At 37.4% G+C, this 21,028-nt stretch overlaps 1 protein-coding gene across 1 annotated transcript in view; it reads right to left on the bottom strand.

Annotated features, from left to right (window-relative positions):
- Window positions 1–2,591: 2,591 nt before the first annotated feature.
- The window catches only part of LOC306849255 (phospholipid-transporting ATPase ABCA3-like), a 52,521-nt gene continuing 34,084 nt past the window's right edge, over window positions 2,592–21,028 (bottom strand). The window contains exons 11-31 of the mRNA XM_079384161.1: window positions 20,214–20,360; window positions 19,952–20,081; window positions 18,417–18,571; window positions 17,526–17,681; window positions 16,150–16,360; window positions 15,066–15,216; window positions 13,636–13,734; window positions 12,266–12,464; window positions 11,563–11,872; window positions 11,214–11,487; window positions 10,070–10,274; window positions 9,524–9,743; window positions 9,277–9,435; window positions 7,976–8,136; window positions 7,750–7,884; window positions 6,981–7,175; window positions 6,646–6,833; window positions 5,104–5,274; window positions 4,813–5,009; window positions 4,662–4,735; window positions 2,592–4,554 (exon numbers count right to left, since the gene is read on the bottom strand). Of these exons, the coding sequence (XP_079240287.1) occupies window positions 4,423–4,554; window positions 4,662–4,735; window positions 4,813–5,009; window positions 5,104–5,274; window positions 6,646–6,833; window positions 6,981–7,175; window positions 7,750–7,884; window positions 7,976–8,136; window positions 9,277–9,435; window positions 9,524–9,743; window positions 10,070–10,274; window positions 11,214–11,487; window positions 11,563–11,872; window positions 12,266–12,464; window positions 13,636–13,734; window positions 15,066–15,216; window positions 16,150–16,360; window positions 17,526–17,681; window positions 18,417–18,571; window positions 19,952–20,081; window positions 20,214–20,360 (3,669 nt within the window). The 3' untranslated portion in view covers window positions 2,592–4,422. The remainder of the gene's footprint in view (window positions 4,555–4,661; window positions 4,736–4,812; window positions 5,010–5,103; window positions 5,275–6,645; window positions 6,834–6,980; window positions 7,176–7,749; window positions 7,885–7,975; window positions 8,137–9,276; window positions 9,436–9,523; window positions 9,744–10,069; window positions 10,275–11,213; window positions 11,488–11,562; window positions 11,873–12,265; window positions 12,465–13,635; window positions 13,735–15,065; window positions 15,217–16,149; window positions 16,361–17,525; window positions 17,682–18,416; window positions 18,572–19,951; window positions 20,082–20,213; window positions 20,361–21,028) is intronic.

Raw genomic sequence — 21,028 nt, 5'->3', positions numbered from 1 at the left:
AATGTGTAATTTAAAAAAAACATTTGCACATATTTAAACTTTATTAAAATCGCATATTCATGATTAAGTTTTGTAATAAGATTGTAATTTTCAGAGTTAAAACAAATAGGCTATGATATTCTAGTTCACATTAGGCAAATTATCTCTCACGCAACATTCAGCAATAATGTGCTCCATATTCAAATGTCTATCAATTTTATATATTATATATATAATTACACACATACACACACACACACACACAAATCCTGTTAACAAAGTTCATAAGTGCTTCTCTCACCTCTGTCACACTTCAACCTGGAGTGACTTTCACAGACCTGATTAAGCAACGCAACATTTCGTCAGAGTACCATTTCATCCTGTCAATCAAATAAGCTCTCAAAAATGATTCACCTTCTCAGCAGAAAACACTTGCAATATCTTCTGAAAATGATGCCAAAAGTTGTAGCTCTTCAGTGCAAATTCATCCGTCACATAATAGAAGCAAGTTAAATTAGAAGTCAATGTGGACAGCTTATGTGACGCATACAGTATTCTTAAAAAACATTAACACAGTTGTTTCCTCCCAGGGAGGATAAAAATAAAAGGCAATTACAGCTTTTTTCAGACAATTCTTAGTCTAAATCTTGCATTTATCTTCACTTTTTTCTCTGAATTCTGAGTTCTCTCACAATTCACTTTGGTTTCGACTTTTCGCTCACATTTCTTGTTTCTTTCTTTTATATCTCACAATTTTATACCAAAACCTTTATATCTTGTAATTCTGAGTGTCTCACAATTTTGACCTTTTTTTTCAGAATTCCGAGTAAAAAAAAAAAAAAGTCCAAAATGTGAGATTAAAACTCAAAATTATAAGAAAAAAAAGTTGATTTATTTAACATAATGAGAAATGTGACACTTTTCCTATTGTGCCGGTCATGTTATTCATTTTGCAGTCATCTGGTGTTCATGGTCTTCAAACGAACAGTAACCGACTGTAGCTACTATAAATGGGAAAGAAAGTTACCTCCGGTCAGTTTCACTGTTAATTTGGCCTGATGTATTGACGGCCAAATGTTTCAAGATTAATGCTTCATCACAATATTACACTGCTGTTTCAATGTAGTTCAGATCAGACCGAAGGTAATTAAACTTTGTGCAACACTTTTATACCTGTTCCTAACTACATCAAAACATTAGTAGATTATGTTGATTGATGTGATGAACTCCACCTGCGCTTTATCTACTACAAAAAAATAACAAACAAACAAAAAAACACCAGCTGATTCAAAGCAAATGGAGCAACCACAACAACAACAAAAAACCAGACACGTAATCCTATGCAGTGATGCTCACACATTTCTAAGTGATTTAAATACCTTTTGTTGCCGCTGTAGTAAAAGAAGCGTTGACTTCTGTCCTCCTTTCCCATGGCTGAACCTTCACCTGTCTGAGGATGATTAGCTTTTATTGCAAACTGTCCCAGGGGTTGACAGGAACACGGAGGTTGTAACATGTAGTGTCTTGATTCTCACGCACGAGTGCTAGCAGGTCTGAGAACACAAAAGCTCAAGAAGAACAATGGCATTAAATAGTGGGATTATTATATCTGTTTTTTTCTTCAACTCATACGCTCTCAGAAAAAAGATACCCAACTGTCACTGGGGTCTAACCCTTTGGAAATATGATAATATACCTTTAAGGGACTAATATGTAGCATTTAAGGCAATTAAGAGACAAAGATTTATCTTTTAGCTTCTGTACCTTAGGGTACTGACCCACTTACTTTTTACCTGTTTTTCCAAGTTATATAAACTACTCGAAAAACTTCATGAAATGAACTCTAGCCTCCTTTTTTTCCAGAACAATGCTAACATCGGACTTACGCCTTCTGATACTATTAATAAAAAGTCACTGAATAAATTACTACAGGGAAGCAAAAAGTATAAAGAAATTGCATTTAAGTACTAAATTTAATGCGTTGAGAAAAATGTCATGAAAATAATTATGAAAATATATACACTAAATAACACATTAGTATATATAAAAAAAGTATTAAATTATTTAAAAAATACATAGTAAAAAGTACATTAATTATATTTTTGTCTTTGAAAATGAATAATAAATGGAAGAAGAAAAAAAGTGCCTTTGGTATTTAAAGGGCCAGTTTACCTAAAAAGTCATTGTAATTATTCTCTCTCTCAATTTTCTCTCTGTATGAGTTTCTTCTGTGTAACACAAAAATTATATCTTGAAAAATGTTAAGAATAAACAACACGAGTTCATTGTCTTTTGATGAATGAATAAAGAACACTGAGACAAAACATCTGTTCTGCTATGCAGAAGTTGTTCACCATTTATAACTTTATAATAATAATAAAAATTATACGAGTACTTTACACTCCTGAACTGAAGTTAATTGTTAACTCTCGTCAGCTGGTTTATCTTTATTACATAATGGACTCACATTTCTGGGTTTGGAGCTGAAAAGTAAACTGTTTTCTAAATTTTGTAGTTAATTATTGTAGAAATTAGTCATCAGTGTGTGAATGGGATCATAAGATAAACATGATCTATATGAAAATAAAAGAAAACGACTACAGAACACAATTCCTTTGCGTAAGGCAGATTTAATAAAAAAAGAAAATGGCAATACTTACATTTCTCACAAGGTTAATTTAGTGATACAGTACACAAGATTACAATGTAAAGTCCATTTTTTCATTATGGTATACATTTTACCATGTTTAATCGACATTGTCATCATTAACATTCCCAAGTTTGCCTTCTCGATTCACAAAATGCAATATTTCATAAAAGCAGACACGACAGCCAGAGCACTGTGCAAAACAGACCAATCAACGACAAAAACGTAGAAAAGAAACAATTTGTGGTCAGTCACCGTCGAGCCCTGTTTATCTACAGTATGTCAGTGTGTTCGATTGAGCCCGCGTTTTCTTCCTTCACTACGAAAGTACATTCAGTTCGCTTGAGCGTGGACCGAAACGTGGTCAAAGTCATGTCAGTACGGTCTGGAAGGGAGCCATGCTGCTTTCATTTCAATCATTGTAATGATGTAGAATCATGTTCAACAAAGACCCATTGATGTGACTAAGTGACTAAGAGGAAATCTAGCATAAACAATGTAGAAATGAGATTAGCAGCATGACCTCAGAGTCACTGAGCCTCATCAACATGAATTACAAGATCTTAAAAACATTCAATGCAAAAAATTGACAAGAATTATTTTACAGACAACTAATCTTATGTTAAACCCTCCTGAATTGCGATGCTTCATGTTTCTGTGAGCTCTTTTATGGATTTTGTGAAGCTGCATGAATTGGTCCACATCAGTAGTGCACTGCACGGTAAGTACAAAACAAAAGTTTGTGGTTTTTGCTCCGTGACAGAATGACGCAAGTGGACATTTAGTGTATCTAAAGACATTCAGCTCGAAGCAGATGAAAAAAAAAAAAAAAAAGTGCACTGTACGTCTTCTAGTGGTCATCTGCGGAATTACACAAAGCCCAAAAAATCCTCCATCACAAAAAATGATAACTGGAAATGTGGAGGGAAAAGCATTAAAACATCTGTGGTCTCATTGAAAAGAATTGAGGAATGTGTTTTATGGGATTTTTTTTAGCAGCAATGAAAAAACATTAAAAGTGACTTTTATTCTGACATACATAAAGAATAGTATTACGTGGAATAATTTCCTTTTTTGGAAGATAAATTTGATTTCTAACAAACAGCTGACTATAAATGCCTAGATAATGCTAATAAATGTATTGTATAAATTCTATAAATGGCCTAAAGCTATTCTATAACATTTTTACATTCATATTCAGCGACTTTTCTTGTAAATTTTCTTGTAAATCCCAAAGAAGCAGCTTTTATTTTATGTTTTTGCACATCGCATTTTCCTATATTTCTGGCCTTATTTTGCATATGCTATCAGGAAAGAGGCGAAGCGCATGTACCTTCAGCATTGAGACCACAGTAGAAAACAGGTGAGGAAAAACGAACAAAAAAAAGAGCTTTATAAATAACACAGCAATCGTACACATGTGCACACACGAGACATCCTTTCCGTCGCGCTTACAGAGAATAAACAAACGTCTTTTCTTTTCGATGCGGAGACCCACCGATTAAAATTCAAAGACTGTTTCCGATGGTGTGACGAGCGTCCCGTTGAAGCTCAAACTGCTTGCAAACGCACAAACCCTACTGGCGGAGACCTCGGGTTAGTGGTCCTGTCTCTCAGTGTTTGAGTCTGGAAGTGTGTGTTACGTACATATAATTACGTCAGAGATGTGTATGTGAAGAGAGACACCTGAGCAATGTCCAGTGGTCTGATGGAGAGTCAGTCGGCCCAGGCTATACCTCCTACTTATCAGGTGAAGGTCAGATCCAGGAGCTCCCCCTCTTTAGTGCTTGAGCGTGTCATTTCCTGCAGGCCTCGGCGCAGTGCTGGAACTGGGCGAAGCTGAGGAACACCTGCTCAAGTGAGATCTGGCTGACACAGTAGTCCTTGATGCTGTACTTCTCTTTGGCTGTTTCTAGAACACCAAAGACCTGACATATAAAGACACAGAAATACGTTAGAAGTGCATGTGAGACATACATAGTAGTATTTTATTCGGAACATCACAATGTTTAGACTGCATGATCCTGAGACGTACCTGTGCCCAGGTGAGAGTTTTGTCAGTGAGGTGATAATGGACCATCCCCTGGTGTTCATCCTTCAGTAAACTTCCTGCGAGAGCCATCAGGTGAAAATTATAAAAACCGTCACACTGCCCAGCAGAAATACAATGCATGTCATTTAGATACCTGGGAAGGTGCTTTCAATGAAGTCTTTGAAGAGCTGAAGGTCCATCTCATCTAACTCTGTCTCCATGCGGACCTTCGCCAGCAGCGTGTAACCGCTCCCAAACTTGCTCTTCAGGTGCTGCGGGCTGCCCAGACATTTGAACTGGCCGTTCACCATGACAGCCAGCCGGGTGCACAGCGCCTCGCACTCCTCCATACTGCAGAGAGAGAATGAGAAACGGTTTGTTCTGATGCAGCAGGCTTCTTTTCATTTCCAGTCCATATCTGTTTTAATCATGTGACGTGGCTCACCTGTGTGAGGTTATGATGATGGCTTTGCCAGACTCTCTGGTGCGTGTAATTGCGTCCCACAGCAGCCGTCTGGCCACTGGGTCCATGCCAGTGGACGGCTCGTCCAGGAAGATCACGGGAGGCCCACCGATCAGAGCCATGCCTGCACTCAGCTTCCTCTTATTGCCACCACTGTGTAAGATCCAATAGACAACTTATAATACACACCAACAGCATATAACCAACCAATGATTGAACTTCTGACATTCTGAGTGTTCCTGCTGCATGTTTCCCTACACTTCAATAAACTAGTCCATCATATTTGAAGAGTTTATTTGCAAAAACAATACATTTTCAAAAATCATGTTAGTTAGCTGTATTTTTTAGTTATTTACCCAACTGCAGTTTGATTGAGATTAATTGGAATGCACAATGATAAAACATGATTTTTGAAAATTGTTAAAAACGGAGATATCTTTTTTTGCAAATGAATTCTTCATTTACTCACGCATTTATCCAATCACCAATCCAATATATATCTACTATTCCATACATGATTTTAAACCATCATCTAACCATCAAACCTAATCATCCATCATATCTATCATATCTGGTGATAAATCATATCTAACCACCAATGAATCATATCTAATCATCATATTTAACATCCATGCCATGTTTTACCATCCATTCATTATCATATCTAACTACCCATGAATCATATCTAATCATCTACAGATCATATTCTAACTGTTTACAGATCTAACAACCTATTAATCATACAACCACCCATAAATCATATCTATCCACCCAATCATATATAACCAATTTAAGCATTATCAACTTAACAAGCATCATATTTAACCATCCATTCATAATTTGCAACCATCATCTAACCATCAAACATAATCATCTTGCATCTATCCGCCATATATGTAATATCTGTAGATAGAGCATATCTAACTACCCATGAATTATATAATCATCCATATATCACAATTTACCTTAACCTATGAATCATATCTAACCACCAATTAATCATATATAACCACCCATAAATCATATCTATCCACCCAATCAGATCTAACCAATTGTATATCATATTTTACCATCCATTCTTCATCATATCTAACCAGACAAATCATATCTAATCAACATGAATCATATTTAACCACCCAATCATATCTAACAATCTATATCACATCTAACTATCATCTAAGCCTAATCATCATATCTAACCACTCATCTATCATATCTAACATCCATGTATCATATTTAACCATCCATTCATTACATTGAACCATAATCTAACATCAAACTTAATGATCTATCATATCTAAACACCCATTCATCACACCTAACATCTATATATCATACCCTCACCTATCCATAAACCCAAGTCATCCTTCATATATCATATATTCAATCATTAATGACATTTAACCATCTATATATCATATCTAACCCTCATCTAACCATAAAAATAAATCTTCCATCATTTCTAACTACCCATTAAACATATCTAACCATCCATCCACTTTCTCTCAGGTGTCATGTTCATACCTGTAGCTGCGGACAAGTTTGTCAGCGTGAGGTTCGAGCAGCAGCGAACGCAGGACATTTTCTACACAGGCTGTGACATATTTTTCTGGGATGCCCCTCAGTCTGGCATACATGCTCAGGGTTTCCCGCCCTGTCATGTGATCTAGCACCGCGTCAAACTGGGGGCAGTAGCCAATTCTCTGCTGCACCTGAAGCAAAGTCATATTTAGTACTGTTAAGCCATTCACTTATACATACTATGACAAAAAAATTCAAATATCTCCTCTCTAAAAATTAATTTCCAGTCAAGGAACTGTTTTATATGAAATGGCAATATGAGATAATAAAATAAAAACCTTTTTCACATCTCGGAGGATGCTGTAGCCGTCAATAAAGGCATCTCCTGAAGTTATGCTTTCATCTCCTGTCAGCATTTTGAATGTCGTAGTCTTCCCTGCTCCATTAAATCCCAGTAAACCAAAGCACTCGCCCTTCCCAATGGCCAAAGACAAACGGTCCACCGCTAACAGTGACTGCCCGCCTGAATATACCTAGTGAAACAACCACAGATTTTAGGAAAAAGGAAAAAAGGGACAAAAACAGTCAACTAAAACTAATTTGTCTGGTAACAGATTTTTTTTTTTTGGTTAACGAACTTCAAATATTTATATGAAGGGCATGCTCTGACCTAATTTTCATGGCATTTCGCTGCATTGTGGCAATTGTAAAAATATGCAAAACCTTTTTAACTCCATCCAGTGCATATAATTGCCAGCAATTTGTTTATTTCTGGAGAATGTTGTTGTATACCAAAAATCCCATTTAGGCAAATTATTTTGAAGTGATTTAGAGATTTTAACAGATTTTCCTCATGTTATGCACTTTGGCCAATAGGTGGCGCCACCCGACACTCAGGGCATTGTGGCAATGTTACAGTGGAATTTGCATGTTAATACAGTGAAGCATTGCAAAACACATTCTCACAGCATTTTCTGAAGATGATCTGATAATCTTTTGGAGAACTTGATTTCAAAATGCTCGAAAATATAGGTAGAAAATGAAACCTTAAGGTAAACACATTAACAGTGTAGTTTGGCACCAAATAACAGAATGTGAATGTGATACCTTGCTGAGCTCCTGTAGGATAAGCGGGCTGCCCACCATTGACTCAACCACTGGCTGGCACTCCAAAACTCTCTTCCTCTCCTCCGCAACATCTCTGTCCTCAGGCTGGAGAGCTTCTTCTGCCAACAGCAAAACCTGACAAAAACACACACCAACAGCTGTGATTGTTAGCATTCAAACCAATAAAATAAGAGCACTATATCCCGTGTTTTCATTCCTCTCCCACCTTCTTGCTGCTCCCGCAGAGGTTGAGTAGTATGTGGACACACCGAAGCTCGATGAGGAGAAGCAGGGCGATGAAGACGACACCTTGTAGGGACATGGCCACCAGGAAGCGGCCCACTCCGGGCTCATCCATGGAAAAGTAGTTCACTTGATAAGTGATGTCTGCAGATGACCAGCCAAAATGACAAGGAGAATGACTACGTAGTCCACATTAAGTGTGCCACATGATGCTAAATCACTCATGCCTGCACTGCTAGCTGACTTTAAGTGATGTCAGTCACAATGACATCAGTGCTGTTGATTGAGATTTCATTTATGGCAATATTCGGTTCTGGTCTTACAGCTCTATCGAGACCCATAAACTGTATAAACACAGTGGATTATTTAATTAGCATAGACACACACAGGGTAACATATTACACAAAAACAAAAATTCAATATCCTTCACAATCACAATCACATTTGCATTAGCGAAGTGAAACTCAGTAGGAAACCACATTTCTAATTCATAAGATAATTCCACATCAAATCCACCAAAACTAAATGACAGGAAAATGTTTTCTTACAATTTTTCATATCTTATATCCATCATCTCTAACCATCTATCCATTATTTTTAACCATCTATCCTGAAGGTTGTGGGTTCCAGTCTCAGGTCCGGCAGGGATTGTAGGTGGGGGGAGTGAATGTCCAGCGCTCTCTCCACCCTCAATACCACGACTAAGGTGAGACCCTTGAGCAAGGCACCAAACCCCCAACTGCTCCCCGGGCGCCGCAGCATTGGCTGCCCACTTGCCCATCATTCTATCTAACATCTATATAATATTGAACCATCTATACATCATATCTAACATCCATCCATCATTTCCAATCATCCATTCCATTATATCTAACCATCTATATCATATCTAATCTGTCTTATTTAACCATCATATCTAACTATCAGTTCCTTCATAGTTAATCATCATATCTAACCAGCCATCCATCCATCATACATAACTATCTTTGATTATATATAACTATCCATCATCATGCAACAAATGTAACCATCTATCAATCCATAACATCTAACCAATAATTCCATTATATCTAACCATCTATATCACATTTAATCATCTATACATCATATCTAACCATCCATCCATCATATCTTAGTACCATCCTTCTATCATATCTAATCATCTATACAATATTTGTTAGATTGTGTTTAACACAAAAAAGTATCGGTATCGGCCTACTGACCCAGCATGAGATCATGATTTTCAGGTCAAGTGGTTTTTCAGGGTGATTATCAGACACTCACTGTAGTACTTGCAAATATACTCTGCAAAGGTGCTGGAGGTGCAGAAGGTGATGATCTCGTAGTTCTGGTAGAACTGGCTGAAGGACATGCCCAAGCAGTAATTTGGGAAGATCAGGAAGATCTTATCCAGGAGGTGAGACATGTCTACTTGCTTCAGCTCTGAGGGAAGACAACAACAAGAACACAAGGTGTGTGAACAGACATTGTAGCAATAATTGAAATGCAAGTGCGAACGCACGTGACTCACCAGGTATGGCCATGATGGTGACCGCGAGGAAGGTGGCCGTGCCGCTGAGGATGTTGAAGATGGTGAGGCGCGTGTAGGCGGTGGCGGCCGTAGAGAACAGGAAGCTGAGCAGGTACATGAGGGGAATCACTGCCCAGCCATACACAAGCAGCAAAAGCAGAACGTCCACCAGGTGGTTCTCGGCCACAAATGCTTTCACTGAAAACACTCGGAAGACCACCTAGAAAAAACAAAGCGTCCTCATATATCCAGAAGAGAGGGGTGGGGTGAGCTCATTAGCATTTAAAGGGACATGCAACCAAACGGCTTGCTGTGAAAAGAGCGGTTTTTGACAGGGTAAAAAGGGTGCTGTTTTACTCTACCATTGTGAAATTTTAACCAAAGTATGTTATAGACTTTTCATTAATATCCTAAAGAATCAAATCAACTTGTGGAAAATGGACATCCAATGACCCTTTTAAAGCATTTTAAGGCACCCCTGCAACTGTGACTTGGCCTCCAGATTAAGAACCACTGACAGAACCTAGACAGTACATTCATACTGACCAGCATGAGCAGGCAGGGCAACAGGAAGTTGATGAGGTCCCACAGCAGGGCAGAGAACCAGAAGTTGGAGAGGTAGACCCCGCTGACCCGCTGCACATGTTTGGACTTCACCGATCGCTCAGAGACGAGGAGCAGGGCGAAGGTACTGGCTAATGATGCCATGCCGTACATGAGGTTTATGGCGATAGCAAAGCCTGTCTGACCCCTGTAGAGACAAAAATAAGGATGAAAGACCAACTAAATGGCTAGGTGTCCCAAGTTAACGTCACTTAGGGTTTGGAGTTTGTTTGGACTGATTTTCTGATACATGAACATTGACAGAATCACGGATGGCACAAAATCCATAATATGGACTAGTGTCTATGAATATTAAATAGCAAAAGATTTAAACATGAAGTCTATTTGCTCTACCATGTCTTTGTTGATCATTTACTACACGGCACATGTGATGTTTGTGGTGTTTTTAGCATCTGCCATCTCACTATATGAGGACATGAATACATGAGAGTCACTTCACCAGCAATTTAACCATTGCATTTGAGGAAACTATCATCAGATACACACAGAAACTCAAATGTCTTCACTACAACCTGCCAACATAAAAGTTCAGTTTAACTTGAAGAAATTATGACAAATATATTACTATTGTACAGTAGAATGTACTTCAATATATTACAACATTATTTTAAGGAACATCAAATGTTTTTGTAATTTTTTTTTATTTTAACAGCTAACCTCTGTTGTGCAGTGTTCTTTTTCCTAAAAATAAAACAGTTTGTAAAATGGCAATTTGATGAAATTTGTAAAATGGCAGTTTTTTTTTGCATTATTAACACCATTTTTAATAAAGAACTGTATTAAATCATAAATAAACAGAATCTAGGAAAATTATAATATAATTTCTGAAATAAATATTTACTTAATTTTTTTGTTCTGTTGACACACAAGGGAATTTTAGATCTCCATTTATCACTCCATAAATCAGAAAATACTGTCAACTACCAGAAAAATAAATAAATAAAATAAAAATAAATTTTTACCATGTTTTGTATACATTAAAATAGAAAGTTAGAATTTGTGAAAAAATAAAACAGATTTCATTACTTGGCAAGCACCACTAAATGCTCTCAAAGTAAATACATACTCAGAAAGCTGGCTCTGGGCCGTCTCAGACATGTTGCGTGGCATGGGGTAATTTCCAGTCTGAATGGAGGCATCGGGTCCAGCTAGTAGTTTGAAGAGAGCATTGTCAACCAGCATGAGCGCTGTAGCGGGGGTGTGATAGCCCTGGTTGTTGAAGTAGCCGATGACCTCAGTCCTCTTCCTGGATCGGCTCCTGAAAGTCGCGCCCACCACGCAGTGCTCATTGAAAGCTCCGCCCTCCCTCATGGCATTATATAGCACATACTCTGACAAATCTGATCAGACAAACCACAGGTTAGGATGATTTTGAGGCAGCTACTATTTATTTTTATTTTTTTATTATTTATTACCTGTTATATTAGTGGCAGCAATAGCATTCTGGGAAGGCAGCTGTGCTGTGTAGATCTCAGCCAGAGCTGTAGCCAGCGGCCCAGCATTGACTTCTACAGCCACGGGTACGTGAGTAGGGCCATATTGTTTTAGCACCAGACGGAGCAGGGGTGTGATTTGGCTTCCAGGGAGGGTGCGGGCCACTACAAGAGCCAACACTGTGAAAATGAGCGGCACCAGAAACTGAGCCACCATCACTTTCCAGTTGCGCCAGCTGTAGAGCGCCCTCTTCAGGAACATAGCGTAGAACTGCTGCATATAGAGCCTGGCCTGAGGGTGAACACATGCAGAAAATACCACAAAAATCCACTATTAACATTTAATTGGACCTCCTGAGATGGATGAACATTTTGTAAAGGTAATTTTTAACAAGTTTCTAGCCCTATTTTGATATTCTTGAGGAAAGATACTGGAAAACGTACAGTGGCATTTAGAGGCGCTAGAGAAATAATACACTAATGATAATACTTATGGCCATGTGAATAGCGCTTGTCTATACATATCGCTGTCAGGATGCCAAGTCAAAAGTATCCAGAAATCTCTGTAATATTCTGAATCTTTCACTCTCAGTAAGTAGGGCTTTAGGTCTACTACTTAGAATAGTGAAAGCAGCTCATTTCTAAAAGCACAGTGAGTTTTCTGTGAGAAGCGCTGAAATCAGACCCCAGTGTTGAGTTTGATGTTGGAGCCATCCTCTGAGATCATAGTGCCACTGTCAGTGAAATCAGTCACGTCCGTCATGCCGCTGATGCTGCTGGAGTCGTCCATGGTCCAGTCATGTGACCGCCGCTCATGCTGATACTGAAGAGCCGGAAGCTGGATGGCCTGAATATCCAGACTGGAGTCCACCAGCTTCCCAACCCTGAGAGTGTGAGCACAAAAGACACGAACGGTTACATAAAAGATGACACATACATGTGGATCTGCATGAAAGAAAGTGGCCCTTACTGACACAGCTGGGCAGCCATTGTATGTGCCTACACAAAAGCGATTATGTAAAATGTATAAGGCTTTCAAAAATGACGCTGAAGGAGAGATAGCATTGAACCTGTCAATCTGTGCCCCGTCCTACAGCTAATGGCCGTTTAAAGTAGGACAAAAGATATAGGACTGCACTTGAGCTCTCCAAATCTATTACGAAAAATGTTGTAGAGATGAAAAATGAGCAGTGGTTAAAACACTCTTGTGAATGACGCACTAGAGACTGAGAGTGTTTCTGCACACTTCTCAGTTCTCTGTAGGGTTGAGAAGTCATGCAAATCAGTTCTTTTGAATGAATCAGTTTGTATATCCAATTCAGCAGTTCTTTAAATCACAGGATACCTTTTTCTGAAACAGCATTTCAAATGTGACGTGATTTTAGATTGGATACAGTCAGTGTTAAAATCTTTCTCAGGGAACATACTGTTCACAAAATGGCTGTTTAAATAGTTTAGTTTTTTTCAGGAATACATTTTTCACTTCAATTTCAAGCTTTTTACATTTCAGCAAACAGGCTAATGTAGTTTATTGGTATTGATCTGTAAACAAGAAAAGCCATCATCTGTGCTACGTGACTGAATTTATGCTAATATTAATGCATTTTCTTTTATTTGTGATATTATTGAAATGAATACAATGTTTTGGGAGAGTGAGACGGTGTTATAAAAAATTTTTTTGCTAACTGAAAATAAACACTGAAATAAAATAAAATTGATGAAAAATTTGAAAAGAAACAAGAATTAGAGATGCCTTGGCAACTTAACTTTAAGATGAATACAATAAAATATAGAAATATAGCTTTGAAAAAACAAGCACAAACAACAAAATTACTAAATATTTAATAATACACTAAATAATTTAATTTACACTAAAATTAATGAAAATTTTAAATATAAAAAATAAAATCAAAATATTAAATACTATAATAGTAGAGTATAACGGTATAGTAATACTATAAATAGTACAGCAAGGAAAAATACAAATCTGTGCATCACAGCACACAGCATCTTTAGAGATTCTTCATTATTTGTGGTGGTCTCGTGGTGAAGTACCTGAGAAAAACCTCCTCCATGGTGGTAACAGACGCCCCATAGCTGGCGATGCCCAACTCGTCTCGATTCATCTCCAGCTCAGCAAACAGCAGCTCAAATCTGCGGAGAAACACCAGGTCTAAACTCAAATCTGAACACGCAGATTCAAAATCAATAACTGAAATCAATTCTGGCAAATCCAACCATACATATTCTTTTTAATTCTATTTTTTATTAGTTCAAAAAATGCAAACTTATTATTCTAGTCACTTAAAACTTGTATGAAGCACCTCAAAAATAATCCATATATTATTAATAAGCTGTATCAGAAGTCTACTAATACCCTTTGATAGTTCTGTAAAAGAGTTGTCGGTATTTGCTAAATATCAACAATTATGGGCTACATTTATAATATATTTATGGTACTTTTGATCAACTTTATAAAATGCTTTTTTTCTTCAGTGCAATGTTACTTTAGTGTTCATTTTAATGTTTTAGCAAATGTATTGTGTTTTTGGTAATTTTTTTTTATTTTAATATATATTTCATATATAATGTCTTTATAGTTTTTTTTTTTATAAAGTTTCAGTTTATAGTTTTGGATATTTTTGTACTTCATAGTAGTAAATGAGAAAGAGTAATGATAAATGTTTCATTAGTAAGTTTAGTTTTTTTTTTAGGGTTTTTATATTATATATATATTTTATTATATATTTTTTTTAAATATTAAATATGTTCAACATTTTATTTCCGTTGATGTTTATTTTATTTCAAGTCATTTTTAAGATTTTTTTTTAATTAACAACATAACCCTGGTTCCATTAAAAAATATTGTATATAATTTAAGGAACATAAGGACAATAAAAAATGATATAAATTCACTTTTCAGATGCACTATTTCTTTGAAGAAGTTCTTTTAGGATGTTTGTCTCTCACTGATGATGGTTTAGAGGGTCGGGGACGAGAAACACACGTGTCTGATGAACAGACTGTTGTTTCGAGACCTTCACTAAAAAAACAGATCAATGGGTAAATTTAGTCTGTCTGTTGCTACCGCAGCTCACAAGAACCAGACCAAAGTCCCATGCACTTCATTTATCTGGATACATCAAAACATTTTTTCATTGTCCCTTGTAAGGGTTTGAGCAATCAAGGTTATTATTGATTTAAGGCAATGAGGATAAGACCTTGATGTTTGCATTCCTGTTAACCAATTCTACCATGTAGATGTTTTTGCAGTATGCAGCATTGTTGCCAGTATGCAGACGTCTATATGCACTAGAAAACTGAATGACCAACCACTTTTCGCTGCATTTAACATGCAACATAATTAGGTAAAGTGGACAATGTTTCTTAATACAGTTGCACTGCATAATGCATCCTGTTTCACTATTTTAAGCACAGTGCACAGTACACTACGCAGTAAACATGTGAAGTCAGTGTTGTCTTACCGGCTGGTGCTTTCTTTGGGCAGTATGTAGGAGAGTTCAGCGCCTGCACTGCTCTCTAGAGTGGCATCAGGCACATACATGTGCACTAGGCGAGTGATCTCGGACACGTTACAAAAAGCATCCTTTACTATAACCATGTGGTAACCAGCACCTGTAGAAATACAAGATTAAATCAGATAATTTTTATTTTTTTGGAGACTACTAGCTAGAAGCAAAATTTTTGTTGGATCAAAACACTAATTTTAAAGGGGTCATGAACTGCTTTTTTATTATTATTATTTTATAATGTTCTCTCAGGTCTACTTCTAGTGTAAACAAGATTTTTACATCAAAAAGCATCAGCATTTAGCAGAAATAGGCTATTTTGTGTCCTGTTTTTGACCCTTTCTGCAGAACAGTCTGTTTTTATAGGCGAGATGCATTCAAGTAAATGGAAGTAAATGCCAACTGCTATGATTGGTTTTGCATATTAAAATAATAGATGGGCCCGTGCCAATGCCTTCGTGGTTAGTGCGCAGACATACAGCACAACTGCACTCGCAGCGACCCGAGTTTGAATCCCGTCTCGTGGTCCTTTGCCGATCCCGTTCCCCTCTCGCTCTACCCAATGATTTCCTGTCTGCTCTCTACTGTCCTGTCCAAATAAAGGCATATAAAGCCTATAAATATAACTTAAAAAATAATAATAATAGATGGATAGTTGCTGTGATGTACCCTGAAAACAACAAGGGTCATTTGGGTTAGAAATTTATCAATATTCTGTACACATCAAACGATCTGGAACAAACAGCGCAATAGTGGTAACTCACACTTATGTGTTGCAACATTACTACTGGATCCAATAGTCAGACTCAGCACTGCATCGTCTTTTACAGTCTCTCTGAAAAGCCTGTGTCGAACACTCTTGTTAAAAACGAATCCGCAGTAAAGCAAACAAACAGACAGTGTTTCACTGACGCAATCTGGAGCTCTTTAATAATGTAACCCCATGTCTACACTCAGGGCCGCATTACCCTAATGGATATCCACAAACGTCCCGTGAGAACCTCTTTCTGTTCCTGTCATGATCTTGCAGTGGTCTCACCATATTTGTTCTTGAGGAAGAGCGGCGAGCCGCAGCACTGGAGCTCTCCGCTGGCCATGATAGCGATCCGATCTCCCAGCAGGTCGGCCTCGTCCATGAAGTGTGTGGTCAGCAGGATGGTGCGGCCACGCTTCTCGCCCTGCAGCAGGTCCCAGGTGGCCCGGCGGGCTGAGGGGTCCATTCCTGAGGTGGGCTCGTCCAGCATCACCACCTACAGGGAAATAAACAAAAGCACATGGATTGTTAGCATTAGAGTGGCTAACGCTAATTGGAAACAATTTCCTTTTTTTTTTTTAAGATTTATTTTTGGTATTTTTGCCTTTATGACAGAACAGTGTAAACATGACAGGAAGCGGTTTAAATTTCTTTACCTCGCTTATATAGTCAGCATAGCCATGCTAACTAGCATAAACAAACCTGGACCGACATGGAAATAAATACACAGAACACAAATGCAAATGAAACGTAACAAATCACCTGCTAAATATACACTATATTGCCAAAAGTATTGGGTCACCCCCTTCTAATGAACATGCTTGACTACTTTAGTAATTTCTATGAGTACAATGTTTAATGTTTAAGCATATAATGGTATTCTAGGGAATTGTGTGCTTCTAATTTTATATCAACAGTTTGGACAGAACCCTTTTCTATTCTAACATGACAGTGCCTCTGTGTATAAGTCACGGTTCAAAAAGACATGATTGATTGAGTCAGTGTGGAAGAACTTGACTGGTCTGCAGAAAGCCAAGTCCTGATCCCAGCTGAACTCCTCTGGTGTGACTTTAAATGCAGACCTTGAGCCATAAACTCATCACCAAACACCAATGACTTGTATAGACACTATAAGGACAAATGTATTGTGACACCCCCTTCTTTAGAACAGAAAAAGGCACTAACAAAACTGTGCCAACAAAGATGGAAACATAATTCATGTATTTAAAAATTGTATTTCCATCTCTGTTGAAACAGTTTTGGACGTGTCTAAAATGACATTACCCTTATGTACAAGTCATTGGTGTTTGGTGATGAGTTTTTGGCTCAAGGTCTGCATATAAAGTCACACCAGAGGAGTTCAGCTGGGATCAGGACTTGGCTTTCTGCAGACCAGTCAAGTTCTTCCACACTGACTCAATCAATCATGTCTTTTTGAACCGTGACTTATACACAGAGGCACTGTCATGTTAGAATAGAAAAGGGTTCTGTCCAAACTGTTGCTATAAAAATTAGAAGCACACAATTCCCTAGAATACCATTATATGCTTAAACATTAAGATTTGTACCCAAATGTCAAACATGTTCATTAGAAGGGGGTGACCCAATACTTTTAGCAATATAGTGTAAAATGCACTGTGAAATACAAAGTGTTGCCTGACCTTTGAGTCTCCAATTAAAGCAATGCCGATGGAAAGCTTCCTCTTCATCCCGCCAGAGAGGGTTTTGGATCGCGCATGACGCTTGTCCTCCAAATTCAGAATCCGAAGGATGCGGTCCACCTCATCAGGGATCTTTTCACAAGGATAACCCTTCAACTGAAAATAAAAGACAAGATATGTAAAGATCCATCTCAATGCTGAATACAGAGTAACAGTTGGTTCCAGAAGTAAAAATACTATTCATTTTCTCCATAGGCCACAGATTTTTTTTAAACAATAACTTGCAAACCTATTGTCGAAGCCATTGGCCAACACATTCCTGGTGAAAAACTATATTACCCATGATTCTGCAGAGGAATCTTCACCAATCAGAAAGTCACTCCCAGCTCTCTTGAACTACTTCTATATTTGTATATTCATTTCTATAAGCATATTTTGCAACAAACTTAAAAACATTTCTATATTAATAACTCTAAATGAACAATTTCATATTTCTCCATTGTTTTTTAATTTGATTGTCACCAATAATGCTTCATGGGTTTATAGCTCTTTCCCTCATTAAAGATGTTAAGTACACAGTCTTTGTCTTTTTGTCCAATTTTCAAATAGCTTACTGCTTCAAATCAAATTTGATTTACCTCATAGCTGGCAAGATTATAATAATTAGACTAAAACTAAAACCATTAAAAAAAAAAGGTTCTCCATATGGGAAAAAAATGAATAGAATTTTATTTTCCTGATAATGTCACTGATAATGTGGGTGGGAACTGCTGCACTTTATTACAAATAAAGATCATTTTTTTAAAAAAGAGCACGTAGAACATTTTATCAGAAAAACTGATAATGTAGCTGAGTTGGGTATGTATGCAGACGTCCTCGGTCTGTATCTACCTGTGTGTAGAAGAGCAGGTGTTCTCGGACAGTGAGGTTGTCGAAAAGCACGTCGTGCTGCGGACACAGACCCAGGCTGCGGCGGATCAGAGCCATATCCTGACATATGTCGTAACCGTTAATGTACGCACCACCGCTGCTGGGCGGGAAAAGGCCTGAGAAAGAAGAGACAAAGAGAGTTTGAATGATGTAAAGAAGCGATCAACTCTGACTGACCTCCGTTATCACTGTTTACAGTTACAGCTGAATCAATGGTGTAGCTGCTATAAGAGATATCGTTTAGCTTGACTTGGCAAGAATGAATGTGTGCGATCAGAGGGCTGTGTTTAGTTAATAAATATGCAGATCTAAAGACTTTTGTAAGTTGTTCTGGATAAGAACTGGATTTGCTAAATGACTTAAATATGAATGAAACTGTCAGGCTACAAGCTAATTTCAAAGTAAATGAAAGCTATCCTAGTTACTGTTAACACTAAAAGTAGCTAAACTGTGAAGGTATTTAAGGGGGAAAAACAACAACAACTTATAATCAGTTTATATTCAGTGTTGTGAAACTACTTTGAAACTAACTACAAGCTAATCATAATACCAAGGTAAATTAATTACTAGCTTGTAGCTATACAAGATGCTAACAAAGAGCAGCTTAACTGTGAGGGATAATATATCTTTTCAAACAATTTATAATCAGTTTATATACAGTGTTGTGTAGCTACAGTACTTTCAAACTAGCTACAAGCTAATCATAAAGTAAACTGAAACTGCATAACCTTGTAGCTATATTACATGCTGCTAACAAAGAATAGCTAAACTGTTATGGATTTTAAGGGGAAAATATATTTTTAAAAACCTACCTATAATCAATTTATGAAGCTACTTTCAAACTAGCTAAAAGCTAATCATAATTTCAGGTAAATTAAATGTGAGACTAGCTTGTAGCAATACAAGCTGCTAAAAAAGTAGCTAAACTATGAAAATATTTAAGGGGTCAATCAATATTTAAAAAGTCTTAAAAAAAAATCTTATAATCAGTTTATATAAATTGTGACGCCACTTTCAAAATAGCTACAAACTACTTGATTAATTTACATAATTGAATGTAGTTAAACAGCCAAGATACTATTTTTTAAAAGAATATAGCTACATTACATAACAAGCTACTGACATAAGTAGCTAACTACATAAGAGGACATTCGACTTATTATCAGATTATATCATTCAGTTCTGTTTTTAACTGCCACAAGATTTACAATATAACACTTAAGTGTTAAAAATATAATTTAACTGAATCATAAACATAACTGTAAAAAGCAGTATTTAACTAAATTTTTATTCCACCACAAAACTGATGATATACAATGTCATATGGGATGCTACAAGAACACAAAACATATGATTCAAATGAATCATTTATTGAACCAGTTCATTAAAACCATGCAAACAAACTGACTCACTAAAGTGAATCACATTTCCTAAAGCCATTTGAGAGAGACAGTCACACTATCTTACACATAAAACTACATTGCTGTGTTCATTACCTGTCAGCATTGAAAGTGTGGTGGTCTTGCCCGCTCCGTTGTGACCGAGCAGAACAGTAATCTGGCCTTCGAACATGTTGAGCGTTAAATCCCTCACCGCCTCCTTGGTCTTATTTCCCACTCTGAACACCTGCGACAGAAGGATTCACAGTTTCTACAGGTGATCCATGTCTCTGTCACACCGACCTTGCACACAGAGTCTACCATCTGTCCCCTATGCCTCTAATATTATTAAAGCAAAACACCATGCATCTGATAATACCTTTGCCAAATGTTTGATCTTGACCCCCGAGACCAGTCCAGCTGGCTCCTCTTCGATGAATTCACCCTTCGACACCTTCTCTGCTTCCTCCTCTTCCTCCTTCTCCTTCAGTAGGGCCACACGAGGGCTGCTGCACCAGTATGAGGGCTAAGCGCAGATGAGGAGGAGAAATATTAGATTGTTACACATAACATTACACCATAATGGCTAAATATTTCCCATTTGTTTCATAAAGATTCAGATAATGTTCTCTCTCATAAAATATTAATGAGTGCAAAGGCCTGTATACATTAAGAATGATAATTATAAGACAATCATAACTATATTAGTGTTCACACCAAGGCTGGATTCTGGTTGGCAGTCAATGTTTTTATCGTTCATCAGCTTGAAAAAAATAAATATTCTGAAAGTGATTCCAATTATATTATTCCTATGTAAATGTTATTATGATAGTTGTGCTGTGGATTCTGATAAGTCTCAGCCTCAGAAGTCACGCCCACGGACCTTTGGCTAAACGTCTGATGCATATGGCACACAAAAGTGGAAACACTTCAGGAGTTTCAAAGTCGTCATCGGATTGGTTGAATTATACAGGATTCCAGGGAAACGTGTGTGTCGTGTTCTTTAACGTTCTGCCTGGAAACAAAAATGCTGTGGCGCCAAACCCCCTCACGAAAGAAGAAAGCCATCGTGTTTACAACTGTGATGACGAGCGCTTATCAGGATCAACTAAAAGCTGGATTTTCAAAAGTATGTGAAATATTTAAAGTTCGCAGCATAGATCTTTAAAATACTTTTGAGAGTTTTATTGTGGT

Source organism: Barbus barbus (genome assembly GCF_936440315.1).
Source record: "Barbus barbus genome assembly, chromosome: 3".
In the NCBI taxonomy this organism is placed as follows: Eukaryota; Metazoa; Chordata; class Actinopteri; order Cypriniformes; family Cyprinidae; genus Barbus; species Barbus barbus.
This window is presented reverse-complemented; position numbering and strand designations above follow the sequence as displayed.